Here is a 15,379-nt window from a genome sequence, read left to right as displayed (position 1 = left end):
CGTCCCTTGTAGCCGTGATAAATTAGCCTGAAGCTAATGCTTAGCTACTTGTTCAGGAGGAAATTAACCAACTCAGCATCCTTTTGGGCTCTAAGCTGCCTAAAGCTTCTTACGCACCAACCAGAAGGCCGGCCATCGGCAGTAAAGCCAGTCGAAATGATCAGTCTCCCCGAGTTGGTCCAAAAAGTGCCACAGAACACACCGAAGAGACGAGACGTAATCTCCATAACAGCAGGCGGCGCTACTCTGTATTGTTGCCCAAGAAATGAAAACCGTCAGCTGATTGGACAAACGCGTCACATGGGTTTGTTTTCTCCGGAAATTCAAAGCCAGACTGTCATGGCGGCTCGTTCAGAATACGATCTCGTATTGTACTAAAATAATTCACTGAAACTTGTTTCTGAAAACATTTTAAGAGAGAAATAGGCCGTGCAGTTGCTGAATCTGTCTTCATTTCAGATCACTAGTCACTAGTTTTTGCACTATGACCAATAACTGCACTTTATTATGTTGTTCTATGCTCTATTGCATATGTTTTGTATGTCCTGTTATGACATTTTGATATTTTTCAAATGTTTTAATAGAGAAGTTCATGTTTCAAGTTAAAGTATATGGAATCTTAGAAAATACTTTGAAATCGGCATTGAGAATCGTGTTTATGCTAACCGGTTGACCAGGCATTTGTTAATATGACCCCCCCCCCCCCAGACAAGTGCACTACTCTATCCCACCCATAGTGTTCTATTTATTTACAAATGTACATACTTTAATTACACTTATACATAACCATATTCTACTGCTCTTCATTCTATTCATCCTGCACATACTTATTCTTACTACTCTTATAATGGTACTGTTTCTGCACTACAATGGTACTGTTACCACACAGCTGGACATACTGTACATATCTGTCTATATGGTTCATACTGAATATAATATATATTATAATATATTCTGTTAATACACTGCATAGATCTATATTATTCTCACTACTATTATAACATTACTGATAAATTGCACATATATGTTGTTCATACATTGTTCATATTACATAGCCATATTTATTCTGCTCTTACAAGGTAAATGCTAATACACTTACACATAATACGACATACACATATTTATATTTAATTTATATTACTCTAAACCACCATCTGTAAACAAACAATATACTACTGTGCACTATATTTCTTGTCCTGTCTAAGCCTCTTATTTTTTTTTAAGTAGTTATAGGACCAGTCCACTTCTAAACAGTTCTACTCTCCCCCCAAAACCGGTTTTCCATTTGCATTCCCACTGGCCCAGTGGCCATAGGGACTGACCTTTAGTTATTATAATCACAGCCATCTAACCACCACTATGTGGAAAAGTGCTGAAGTAGGAGCTGAAAGAGTTACAGGAACTGTGGTCAGAGGAACTTAAAAATCCCCAAATTGGTCCGGTCAGAACAGGAGAAACAAAGGGTTCTAGGAACTGCTAAAATCCCTCTGGTCAGAAAGCACTTTTCTGCTCTTTTTTGCCCTTCAGGTTGGACGCAAACTGCATTTTGTTGTCTTTGTACTTGTACTCTGCACAATCACAAGAAAGTTAAATCTAATCTAATCTAAATTAAAAGTAGCCTCCATAGCAGCCTGGGCTGACGTCACCTTGAAGCTAACTCATTTTTGGGAAATAGACTAGTTTTCCTCCATCTTAATACCAACCCTGTTTTCTGAACTAAACAGCTTTGGAGTAGATTAGCTCTTTTATCAGGTACAGTCTGACATCAAACTAGTAAGATCTCTGACGTCACCACCACACAATGACGTGGATGTTGTGTATCTAAAACTACTTTAACCGTGTTGCAAGCTACAGCAACACGGTGCTTGCTCCGTTTCTTTGTGGGCTAATGTTAGCTTCATTTCTTTGTGGGCTAATGTTAGCTTCATTTCTTTGTGGGCTAATGTTAGCTTCATTTCTTTGTGGGCTAATGTTAGCTTCATTTCATGTAGAATAACCATAGACAGTATATAAGAGAATAACCAGTAGGTTAGCTCCCTAAACTTTCCCAGTAGCTTGCCTAACATATGAGAAGGTGATGAATATATATTCTATATGCCATGAGAGGAAGAGAGGGACTTGGTGCCTGAGTAGAGCTGAACTTTAGTCTCCATCCTAACGTTGAAAGAGTAAATATGATCAGCTGGTGATGAACGGTACTTACCACCGGTCGCACCTGCGGTGTGTTCAGGGACACAACCAGACGCTGGACAGCTGCCCGTCCTCTTTAAACGGTACCGTTGTGTTCCTGTTGGGAGTCCAAAGCGAGCTAAACTCTGTCGGACCAGTTCTATCTCCACAGCAACAACAACAGCCCACCTAGCACGAGGAGAGAACATGGGGGGGTGCTCCACGTGTATTTACGTTTCCTAGGATGGCGACGGCATATCCCGCCCTATCCTGCTTTACTCCGCTCTGATTGGCTTACCATTGCATTCTCTCAGCAACTCTAACCAATCACACTCCTCATGCCTTAACGTAACCAATCCGACCAACAAAGGCAACACGTACTTGCCAATCAGAGGCAGAGTAGGGCGGGACATAACGTCGCCAACCTAGAACACACACACACACACACACACACACACACACACACACACACACACACACACTTTTTTTGTACAGGACCGACATGTCAGCATTAATATTCTTACATAGCATTTGCCAAATGGCACAACAGCATTGTAATCAAAGATAGACATTTTATAAATCAGGATTAAGAATGAATTACAAATAAAGTGCTTTTGGTAATCATTTCTGAACAGAATTATAAAATCAAAGACACACACACACACACACACACACACACACACACACACACACACACACACACACACACGAATAACTCAACGTGCATTTCCCCTAATGATATTATGAATGAATAAACTGCTCTGGGAACTTAAACCCACATTATGAGTTATTCTCACTTCATAATTGCGCCTAAATATTATTCCATAAATCTGTCAAATGCATGCAGACTGACTGAGAGACTGAGACCAAACCTCTTCTTTTAATTCATTTATTAAAGGGATAACCAGGGAATCATCTCATTTTAACACAATAATACAGAAAATACTAAACACACACACACACACACACACACACTCCCAAGCCTAATTACTCCAACACCGACCGACCCCCCCCCCCTCCTAAATAATAATAATAATAATAAGAAGAAGAAGATATAGGCCTATACACGTATTTTTTAACCTCGTTTTGTCGTCTGGTCAAATTTGACCCATTTTCAAAGAGTTTTTTATAATCAGAAAATATGGGATGTCGAAATAAGCACAGAAAATATGAAAAACAAAATAAAAAGAAACGATAAAAATGATGAAAAGAAACGTCAACAACACTGGAAGAAATTGTCAAAAACTTCAGAAAAAGTCAAAACATTGAAAAAGTGACAAACACGTCGAAAGAAAGCAGCAAAACATCAGAATAAGTGATTGAAATTTAGAAAAAAGTAAACAAAACATTAAAAAATCTAAAATGAGGTGTTTTTCATGGCTGTCTGGAAGACAACACGAGAGGAAAGAAACACAAGAACATCAACAGCTGTACACACTAAATAAATGACATGGAAAAGTCAAAACTAAACTTTTATTGTCTTTTTTCTGTTATCTCTTTTTTAAGACTAATTGAAAAGGTGAAACTATAATAACCTTGCTTGGATGTTGATGTACAGCTTATAAAACAGGTATACTGTATTTGGAAATATGTTTATTTACTTTTATGCATAAAGAAAACATCTTTGTACATCATTCAGCCCCAAAATGAAAGACTGTATTTATTTGAAGGGTTGTATATTAGAGCATTGGGAAAGCGGTTTGTGACTGTTATATATATATGATGAATATGATTCAATAGTTTGAGTTATGGAGGAGCAGATAAGAGTAAACTTCTTCCTACTCCTTTTCAGTTATGTGATATTTATTCACGTTTATGAGACGTTGTTAGATGTTGATTTTAATGTTATTCTTGTTTTGTCAGAGGCTACATCCTGGGCTTTAACCCTGCTATTGTCCTTGGGTCAAAGGTGACCTATATCAGAAATCTGGGTTTCTTTCAACCAAATTTCCCAAAAATAACTCAATAAAGTTGTCTAGAAGCCTAGATGTAACACAGAATTGTGTAATAATTTATACTTTATGCTTTACAAACAGGTAAACCAGAGCGGGACAGCATGGGAGTACGTAGGAAAGTGTCAAAGAAAGCCTCACAAGGGTTAAAACTGTCAAGAAAACTGTCCAAAAGCAACAAAAAAGCGTCATAATTGTCAAAATATAGCCGACTGAAAGACAACATGAGGGTTAAATTGACAGCGGCCAAATGTAAAAATGATGAGCCAGTTTGGCTGGTGATGAATCAAACAAACAACTTTGGGTCTATTTGAATCGACAGGCTGCAGAAATGTTGCTAGATTGGTCAACCTTTATCTGGAGACACTGCTGGTAGCACTAATCCTCCATCAGCACTGGTGTTGTGTCAGTGTGTAAAGTCTGATTTCTGGTTGGGGGGGGGGGCTCCACGCAGAGCTTTCTCCGTAGCCGACGTCAGGGACCTGAAGGTTACACCTGGGGGGTGGTGTGTGTGTCTGTGTTTGTGTTTTTGTGTGTGTGTGTGTGTTAATATGTCCTCTTCATATAAGATAATACATTATAAGGGTGCAAGATATATTGACTAAATATCGTTATCGCAATATATCGAAAGTGTCGCAATAAATATGCAATATTTAGTTTATTTGTGGAGCGCTGCTGTTGTCTGTTGGATGTGTGACATAGTTGTGTTTGATTTAGAGCTTGAAACACTATAATGATCATGTTTCATTGGCCAGTTATGGTGCCACTTGCACACGTTAGCGCACAGGTCCATTATGTGACAAACCCTATGTAGTGTACCATATGACGTGTGTGCATATTTCGACAGAGTGAGAGTGTAAGTGAAGAAATAAAAACAAAAAAATGGAACGAATCAGAGAAGCGAAAAGACTCGTATATAAATATATGAATATATGTTCCCTTGATTGAAAATAAATCAATACTTTTCATGAGATCAGTGATTAGTTTACTCTGACAGGAGAGATGATCAGAGGGGCAGAGTTTTCACAAGTTTCATTCCAGGGATTGAAGTATGGGAAGAGTTTCTCAGTGAAGGAGCAGCCAGTAAAGGTGTAGATAAGAGCTGCAGCATCTACGTCATAAAAGGAGACCAGACCCTCCTCATAATCCACAAACACCCCCACCGTCTGAGGAGGAGACTTAAGAGAGAGACGGACTGGAGGGTCATCAGAAGCTTGGTACTTATTTCTATTTCTTAACTCTATAGTCCAGTAGCCTTTCTGAGGGTTCAGTGTGATGTTTCCCTTCCTGTTGATCGACTCTCTGGCCACTCCTAAATTCCATTCAGTCTTTCCTTTAACTTGAACCTCAAAGTAAAATCTGCCTGAAGAGAAACTCTGCTTTCCTAAAACAATACTGTAATGAGAAAATCTCTCTGGGTTGTCTGGGAGATTCTTCCTCCCATCACCAAGATTCACTTGTTTCCCATCATCAGACAGAATGAGATCACAATATGCTGTATCAGGATCAAGAGTCACATCCACTGCATACTGCTGGACCCTCTTCAGCTCGGCTTCAATCAGCTTCTTCATCTCTTTACTGAGTGTCTCCTCCAGCTGAACCACAGCTTTCACCACAGTCCCCTCATATGATGATGGACGGACGCTGACCTCTGTCCAGTCCTTGGTGGGTGGAGGTTGTTGGATGTTTAGGGACTGGACACTCTGGAGAAGATGGAGGTGGTCTTCAGAGCGTGAGACCTGCTCCACCTCAGTGCTTCTCTTCATCAGCTCAGAGATTTCCTGTTCCAGCTCTTTGATGAAAGCTTCGGCCTGTTTTTCTGTTGTTTTCTGCTTCTCTTTGATCGTGCTGATGAGCTCATTCAGGCCTCTCTCAACAGACTCCTTCAGAGAAGTGAAGACCTGAACACCTTCTGCTATCTCTCTGTCTGCATCTTCCTCACTGAGGTCGACTGAGTGTTTGATCTCCTGAATCTTCAGTCGTCTCTTTTGGATCATCTGCTGAATTTCATCCTCTGTCTTCCCCAGCTCTACCTTCTTTCCTTCATATCCTTCTTTCAGTGGAACAACATCATGCTTCTTGTGATCTAAAACAGTGCAGAGCATGCAGACACATGTCTGGTCAGTCTTACAGAACAGCTCCAGAGGTTTATCGTGCTTCGTACACATCCTGCCTTCCAGGTTCTCCACAGGGTCGATCAGCTGATGTCTTTTCAGACCTGACATGGTCAGATGAGGCTCCAGGTGAGTCTCACAGTAGGAGACCAGACACACCAGGCAGGACTTCAGGGCCTTCAGTTTGGTTCCAGTGCAGACGTCACAGGGAACTTCTCCTGGTTTGGACACTTGTTGCTCTGAGCTGCTGCTGGCTTTCTGTTGAGCTGACCGTCTGAACTGAGCAACCATCTCAGAGATGAAAGTGTTGACGTGCAAATCAGGTCTCGTGTTGAAAACCTTTTTACACATCGGACACAGGTACTGGTCATTAGTATTCCAGTGTTCAGTGATGCAGTTTTTGCAGAAGTTGTGACCACATAGTGTGCTGACAGGATCAGTGAACACATCCAGACAGATGGCGCACAGAAACTGATCTTCAGATTGCAGAATGCTCACAGCAGCCATATCTACACATGGAGTGAATGAAAAGAAAACATTCAAAATAAAGTTAATTTTATGTTTCAAGCAGTCATGAACGAGCCCTCGCCCATTCCTGTCGAGGATACTAATGGAGCGTTGGATGATATTTCCTGCGTGAAGCGTGTGGCACTGAAAATGAGGTATTGTACATTTTGTACCACTTCCTGTGTCCACTATATGGCGCTAGAGAACAGTGGTGAAGGGCGTGTACAGTGTAACACCCATACATGTAATCAATATGTTACAAAACTTTCTTTGTGTACGTAGCTATAATACTTAATATAGGTATTCTGCACTTGGCCAGGAATACAGCCTGTGATGGTGAAATATCCAAATTGCCCAACACATCACGTCACGGTAACAAAGAAGCTCCCAATTTGGCACCATGTCTTGATTCTGCTACCCAACAATGGATGTGTTATCTCCAAAGACTCTAACATACATACCGTACCTAAAATGGATGTTGTCACAACTTATACATCATTGTTCGAGGTATCACTAATCCTTACTAAAACTAGCGTCACATTATTTGTAGGGTTACACTAATAAATAAAACAAATCCAATAACCCTCTAGCCTGGGCCTGTACTCAAGCAGGATTTCTTAACGAGCTAACTTGGCTCAACCCAGATTTTCTGTACCAAGGTGGATCAGTTTTATCGGGTTCAATGCGGTACATGAACACCTACCTGGTGGGAGCAGTTAAGTTGAGATCAGAGATCAACGTGAAAAGCACTACTGCCATCAATACGATTGATAACGCCACCTTTTAAAGAGATGGAGCTTGTGCAGGAGGAGAGAGAGAGAGAGAAAAAAATTAGAGAACCAACACAATTAAATAATTCAATGGGAGACATATTCGTAAAAGGGTTGTTTTTTTTTTACCCCATCACCAACTAAATAATCAAACAAGTTTATGGAAATTTATTCTGATAAGATAAATAATTTTAACAACATCATTTTAGTTTAGAAGACTACCCTAGATTGAATTGGTAAACATCATCCATAAAAGCCGCGCCCCCAAACCCATAAAAATACCCACCACACACCACACCCCGAACCAACCCTGCCGTGAACTACAAACTATCCAGTACCCTTTTTACCAACACCATAACAAAGCAACCTGGAGTTTTAATCGCCTGCAACAAATTTTTTTCTCAACATTTTTTTCCAACTATCTTACACCATCACTAAGTCACCACATGCTACCCTACCATGGTAACTACCAGAATATTAACTTGTAAACTGATTGCTGGTAACAAAAAAAACTAACTAAATTTAAATATTTCACCACCCTGACATGTGCTGGGAATTATGGACCCACTGGCATGACCTCAAAACTACAGAACTTTAAAAAATATCACAAAACAATAAGTACAATATTTTAATCTACCAATAAAATATTATTGATATTAATTCTAATCCTCTGTTTCTCATTTTACTTATCTACTGAGGTGGTTTACAAACCCACTATAAAAACACAACATAAACTGAAAAAACACCAACATAAAACACACTCAAACACTAAAACTAACACAAAATAACCTTAAATAAAATATTATCAACTAAAAATAAATAATACATAAAAAAATAAATAACACAATAACACAACCACCTTAACCTCTCGAACAGAACAAGGTAATGTAGTGTCACTACTAATAACAGCTAACAGAACTATGAACAAATGGGTTAACACTTGGTTCAACCCTGTAAGATAACTTACCGGAACGTTCATGTACCACGGGGCTAAGTTAAAGAATCAACTGAAAGACCCACTGCCAACAATACCGATAACACTCACTCTTAGAAGATCAGCAGAGCGGCCGAGGAGAGAGGAGAGAGAGAAGGCTAATAATTAAAACAAGTAACCTGTGGAAAGACATATATAGATTTGAATGGGGATTACATATCGTGCTCTTACCAAGTAATTTTTTTTTTAATCCACTAATTGCAACTGAAATAATAGGCTAAGCAACGACAGTTTATGGAAAGCACCAGTGTAATTATGGTCAGATCTTGGTCCTGACTGATGGGGAAGTGATATTGATAAGCGTTGATTTACGCATCAGCGTCGCCTATTTTTTGTTGCCAACTGACGAGACTGCACAACTACGTTTGATTGGTGAAACATAGTCATGTGGTAGAGCCTTTAGCAGAAGTCTCTCTCTCTCTCTCTCGGTTTCCTGTTTGAGTCTGATTTGACCCTAATACTACGTTTCACCTGTTGGCCCCCTCCCTGCTCGTGCGCTGTGGCCCTGTGTAAAATGTGGTTCAGTCCTTGTCATGTCATCATTGTTGTTGAGTGTAACTGTTTGTTCCTGTTTTCTACGTAGCCCTTTGGTTTGGACCTTTTGATGCCATAGTAGAGTCCAGTTACTACTTTTGGAATTGTTACCTCGTTTGGATTCCTAAAGACTGACGTAAGCCTGGATTATTTTCTGTTATAATGAATTCTACACCAGAATCTGCCCTATCGTGTCGTGCACTTTGGATCCAGAATCCTTTTCCTGCCTCAGCACTCAGCCAGCCCTGACAGAAGTGTTTTAACTTGCACCGAGCTGTGCACAAACAAGCCCGGACAAGCTGAAGCGCTACTCTGATAAAACAGCACAGAATATGTCCACACCTTGTTGTGTAGATCAGTTTTTATTAAAGAACAGCACTGCTAACAAAGCTCTGCTTACTGTACATTTCCTCCAGCTGCTTCACAGTAAAAGCCTCCCACTGGTTCTATGTTGGAAAGCTTTTATTGTGAAACAGCCAGAGGAAATAGAGAAAGTAGTGTGTAGGAGGCGATCAGTAACCTGTTCCTAAAGTCCTGAGAACTGACACAGAGAGACTGTTTAAAGCTGTTAAAGTGGACTACTGTATAGTGGGCCTGCAGACAAACAGCCATAGTTATATTGTTACACATTTCACAAGTAATTAAAAGAGTGGAACTTCCTTTGTGAGTAGAGCTGAAGTTTAGTGTTAATCCTGGTTGTAGAAAGTGTAAATGTGATCAGCTGTACTCACCAGTGTTTGGCAGAGACTCTGCTGTGTTGTTGAGAAAGACCTGATGAAGTCAGTTTGAGTTTTCTTTCAGAGAGAAACAGAGACTTGTCTCTACTGCAGCGTGGCTGACACTCTGACAAACTTAACTTTCATTTCTGGAGTGTGACATTGGCCCAATCCCAAAGTCCGGACTCACAGACTCACGGACTTTAGTGCGCGTTCTCGCGAAATTCGTAAGGGCTTAGGGTTGTCCCAATGTGGAATTTCAAAGGGCGTGAGGGTTTGAGTACACACTTACCGAGCCCTTTCCGTGAGTCTGCATCGATGCAGACTTCACCAAAGGGAATTACCCACAGTTCAAAGCGTTGTGACGTTCACCGCGGAGACCATAGGGAATCCGGAAATTACGAAGGTAAACAATAGCACCGCAAACGACCCACGGAACAGAGCAACCTGTTGTCCAGCTTGTAAAACAAGAGTTTGGAATCAGGGTAGCCGTCTCCTGGCGCCCCGGCCGTGTGGAAAGCAACAAACTTAAAATGAAAATTCCCAAACCGGCAAGTGTCAGCAACATCTTTGTTATTAAACGTCGCCAAGGTAACGTGATCTCGTGAAGTGCTGTCCCGATCCCATTTCTACCTATCTGAGCCCATGTGGCCTCACACACTCACTCACTTAGTACCTGAGATCAATTAAGTCTGTGAGTCCTTAGTCCTTAGTCCTCAGGGCTCACTTTGGGATTGGGCCATTGTCTCTCTCCTCTTTCCAGTTTTGCTCCGCCTCTTACTGCAGCTCTGTGGTTTGATTCCTCCCTCTCATGTGCACTCTTATTGGGAAATACCAGGATGTTGTCTGGTTGATATGGAGCAATGGTTATGCTATAACTAATGATTTATTATGTGTGTTGAAACGTTAATGTGCTTCAGCTTTATTTTAACCAGAAGACTTTAGTTTATATTATTGGACACAAAGAGAGAGACGTCACACACATCTTCAACGTTGCATTGAATCGTATAACAAATATAATATGTATCATCAACAAGACAATCAGAATATCAGGAAATAAAATCTATACTTACACATTAACTATAGGTCTTTTCACACATTGAATATGTAACATTGGGAGGTTAAAAATATCATCAAAGATAAAGAGAGATACTTCCTGTTTGCTCTCATGTTGTATGTAAAGTGTTTTGCTGGATTCATTCATTCATCCACACAGTTTACATGAATGAAGATTGTAAATAAAGGTTTTTTAAACATCTGCCTCTGTAGCAGCAATACAGTATTTTATATTGTAATAGAAGTGATATAATGTAATGTGTAAAATAAGAATGTTTTAGATATGTTACTATAGTTCTGACCTGTTTCTGTTATTTTGTCTACCCTCATTGATATTAGTTTGATTTACTGTAGTATGTTGTATTAGACATCATTAGTTTTAGCAGGTGTCCCTAATAAACTGGCAACTGAGTTTATTTCTCAAAAGAGGAACACAACATGTGAGTTAATTCTACTTCTATCCGTTCACCAGATTTCTTTGTTTCATTGATTTTTCAGAAATAAACTTCTTTGTTAAAACAAGATAAGAATCAAGAAAATGAGACTTCCAGAAAGTTCTTGGAACAAGCAGTGGCATTTTAATATCTAAAATATTGGTGGGGCACAATTTCAAAAGATGGGCTACATACCAGTAAAACTAGAATACTCTGTATCTCACTCTGTTACCATGTCAACAAACCGCATGGCTCCACAAAACAGACAGCGTTGTAACGTGAACACATGATGAGCTACCAGCGCTAGTTTCATATGTGACTGCAAGCCCGGCTACGAAAACAACCGAGCATGTACACACTCGTCACACTCTATACCTATGACTGTTACTCGTCCACCCAACCACCATATCATCACATTTTCTGATGATACTGCACTGGTAGCTCTGATGAAGGAGGGGGAGTGGGCTGCCCTCTATGTAGAAACAGTGAATAATCTGGTAAAATGGTGTGACTTAAATGCCCTCATCCTCAATACATAGAAAACTGAGATTATCTTCAGCACCTCTAAAGAGTGCCACATCACACCAATAAACATTCACAATCAAACCATAAAACAAAAATCATTGTTCAAATACCTTGGAGTGCACATGGACAGTGACCTTTCCTGGACCCACCTTGTAGACTATATCTGGAGCAAAGTACAGCAGATAATCTACTTTTTAAGGAGATTTAGGTCATTTGGAGCGAGCAGTGAAATCCTGTCTCTTTTCTTTGTGTCAACAATTCAAAGCATCCTGCAGTATGAAGGAGCAGTGTGGTTTGAGGGCCTCTCAGCTCATCTGAAGGCCAGGATTTGACGGCTCCTGGGAATCTGTTCCAAATTGGTGGGCTCACCTCAGTGGAGAATGCCTTCACTGAAAGCCACGTACTGCACACCGTCAGACTGGCTGACAAAATCTCCCTGGACTCTTCCCATGTGTTGCATGGGGAGTACCAACTCCTGCCCTCTGGGAGGCGCTATAGGATCCCAGACTGCAGAAAGAACCAATATAAACACTCAGTTGCTCCTCTGTCTATATCTCTGCTGAATCAACACAGGACGGCAAAGAAGTGATAGTTCCCCCCCACCTTCATCTATATATTTATGGCTATTTAAGACCACTCTTGCAGCGTAGGGCCCCCCTTATATTAATTAATTATCTATTTATGTTTTTTACTGATGCCTATATGTTTTTAGCTTTTTGTCTTTAGATTGCTGTGTTGTAATTGTTGTAGCTTGTATTGCAAGACAAATTTCCGTGTCTACGGACAATAAAGTGCTATCTATCTATCTATCTATCTATCTATCTATCTATCTATCTATCTATCTATCTAACGCTGCTAATATAAATCGATCCAACACAAAATGATCAACATACAGACCAGCACCACAAAGGCAGGATGATAAAATGTGTTTTCACTCATCAAGGATGAGGTCTTTTTAAGAGAGAGGCCACGCAGCGGTTCTTGCTCTGGGCAAACTTGACTTATTTTGTAAGCTAACCACTCCACGTTGAACCGCGGTTACTTTTACCATCAGTTTGCGTGATGACGATATCCTGAGGGTGGTGGGCACCAATCCGTTTTAATTCCAGTTTCTCATCCAAAGGGTTCAAACCTCTTCTTTGAAACCTCACTTTCATCATTTGTCCGAGTTAGCTAGCGAAGATACTAGTGATGCACCGAAATGAAAATTCTTGGCCGAAACCGAAAACCGAAAAAAGAGGAAACCAAGACCGAAAACCGAAACCGAAACACCGAAAGAAATTAAGCCAATTATTAGTACCATTGCATTTATGGCTATGACTGTGTACTAACTTTACTAAAATCAAGGCATTGCAATTGTATAAATTAATATTAAAGTTTAATTAAAAAAATATCTAGCAGAAATATGGCTACAATCTGATAGTCACATACAGTATACAGTAGCCTAAGAACAGAATAGCTTACCTATTGTTATTATTATTATTATTATTATTATTATTATTATTAATTGAGGCACTTTCTTGCAGGATTTCACTGAACATATCAGACAACGAGGGTGCATGCCCCTCATCTGGTGCAGCGAGACAAGTCTTTTTTTCTGCGCTCTGATCTCCTGCGCTGGGCGCTGCTCCGTCTCCGTCTCCACGCGGGTTCTCCGCATCCATCGCGGCCTGGATCATTTCTCGTGCGCCCTGCTTTATTTCCGCATCCAAGTAATGGTCTTTATAACGCGGATCAAGTACAGTCGCGATGAAGTGCAGAGGATCCGAATAGATCTCACTGAAACGTGTGCTGACAGACTCTAAGAGCGTACTTTTCATTGTTTTCACCCGTGGTCCGTCTCAACCTCTTTGCTTAGGAGACGCTTTGCAGGTGGAACGGATCGGGTACTGACACACGTGCAGGTCGCGTTTTCTGTTTGCGTCATCACAACATTTTCGGCCGTATTGTTTCGGTGATAAAGGTATTTCGGCCGAAAACCGAAAATGCCCTTTTGGGCCATTTTCGGCCGAAAATTTTCGGTGGCCGAATATTCGGTGCATCCCTAGAAGATACCACAATTTCTCCTCTTCAGTCTTCTTGCCGACTGTTGGCGCCGCACCAGACAGCCAATCATATCTGAGATATGAAGTGACGCTGTGGTGGGACCACTGGACGTCAGCCCCACTGGCCATCAAATTTGTGTCATCTACATTAAACACACTAACACTCTGAGCATGAGTATTAATCATTTCCCACGTACAATTTACATTGCATTGTGTGAGAGGGGCTAGCCCCACTCTGACACATTCAGGCTGCCGTAGTCTACCGTGAACACGGGAGAACACTGTCTGAAGCTCCAAGGCAGGGGCAGAATGTGAAATAAAATCCTACCACAAATTATAAGCAATTTAGGAATGTGTTATATTCATAGAAATAATAAATTATAGATGATAATAATCTTGAATTAATTAACAATAACATTTGTTTGCAATTCTTTCTGTTGACAAGAGGCTGTGCCCCACCTGCCCCTAATGACCAGTCACCACTGGAAACCAGTAGATTTTCTCTTTATAAACTGGTGAAGATGGAGGAGATGGGTCTCCTCCTTTAGGAAAACATATGTGAGGTTGTTGGTTGTGTCCTCGTCCATCATGAGTGATTATTCTGTACATGACCGACAGTGTGTTCACTCTCATGTATCAGGAGTGTTTGGTGCTCAGTGTAGCAGCAGTACAGTAACTTATGGTGCTTACCCACTGATAGTACCAGCTCTACTCTGCTCTACTCGGCTCGGCCGCGGTGCCCCGTCCTCCTTTTTCCATTGCAGATTTAGTACCGCTTCGAGCGTGGCTGGTCGTCATAGAGACACCGCTGGAAACTGCCGTGACCTAACGCAACGGACACACAGAACGTGGAATGTGTGTTGTTTTTGATTCTCGGCAAGTGGCTGGAGGCAGCGAAAAAAAACAATGCTGGCTAAACTATTTAAAAATGGCAGGTTTGTTCAGGACGCTAGGAATAGTTGTAGAGTCACAGCGTGCAGAAATAACAAGGTCACATGAGACACAGCCATCTTCTATAAAAGGTACTTTTTTTTTTTTTTATTTGTCACATACACGTACATGTAGCGAAATTCATTCTCTGCATTTAACCCATCCCCCAAACCTTTATAAACTGGGAACTATATTCTCAGAAAGGCGAAGCATTGCTACTCTCTGCTCGGGGGTTCTCAGGTGCTGCAAGCATATCACTCCGCCCGAGGAACAGAAGTAGCACTGCTTTGCCTTTCTGAGAATATAGTTCCCAGTTTATAAAGGGTTAGAAGATGGCTGTGTCTCATGTGACCTAATTGTATACGCTGTGACTATACAAATCACAACATGTAAATAGGAACATGTTGGCGTTATTTTGTCACATATTCGGAGCAGTAGGCTAGTTGGAACCGGTTACCTCCAGGATCTGTGCTAAGCTAAGCTATCGGTGGGGCCGTCAGACAGAGTTACAACACGCACGGAGATGAGAAGGGTATGTATGGAAACCCACAGACATTTATTATAACTTCCAGAAGACACCAAATATGTCAAGAGGAATTTTTATTTAATTTGCTAAGAATTGCTGCACATTTA

The 15,379-nt window shown here is 40.8% G+C and overlaps 4 protein-coding genes across 6 annotated transcripts in view; all 4 read right to left on the bottom strand.

Moving 5' to 3' along the window:
- LOC120566319 (E3 ubiquitin-protein ligase TRIM39-like) overlaps positions 1 to 15,379 on the bottom strand; it is a 503,358-nt gene that overhangs the window by 451,503 nt on the left and 36,476 nt on the right. The window lies entirely within an intron of this gene.
- Positions 1 to 15,379, bottom strand: part of LOC120566667 (E3 ubiquitin-protein ligase TRIM21-like) — a 174,294-nt gene that overhangs the window by 132,809 nt on the left and 26,106 nt on the right. The gene's annotated exons all lie outside the window — the stretch shown is intronic.
- The window catches only part of LOC120566787 (E3 ubiquitin-protein ligase TRIM47-like), a gene marked incomplete at its 3' end in the record, with an annotated part of 31,545 nt that overhangs the window by 4,522 nt on the left and 11,644 nt on the right, over positions 1 to 15,379 (bottom strand). The gene's annotated exons all lie outside the window — the stretch shown is intronic.
- On the bottom strand, positions 5,067 to 9,907 carry LOC120566643 (E3 ubiquitin-protein ligase TRIM21-like). Its single transcript, XM_039813209.1, has 2 exons — positions 9,772 to 9,907; positions 5,067 to 6,744 (listed from the first exon to the last, which is right to left on the bottom strand). Exon 2 carries the CDS (start codon positions 6,740 to 6,742, stop codon positions 5,102 to 5,104), a length of 1,641 nt encoding a protein of 546 aa, XP_039669143.1. The 5' UTR covers positions 6,743 to 6,744; positions 9,772 to 9,907; the 3' UTR covers positions 5,067 to 5,101.

Source organism: Perca fluviatilis, chromosome 1 (assembly GCF_010015445.1).
Source record: "Perca fluviatilis chromosome 1, GENO_Pfluv_1.0, whole genome shotgun sequence".
NCBI classification, from domain to species: Eukaryota; Metazoa; Chordata; class Actinopteri; order Perciformes; family Percidae; genus Perca; species Perca fluviatilis.
This window is presented reverse-complemented; position numbering and strand designations above follow the sequence as displayed.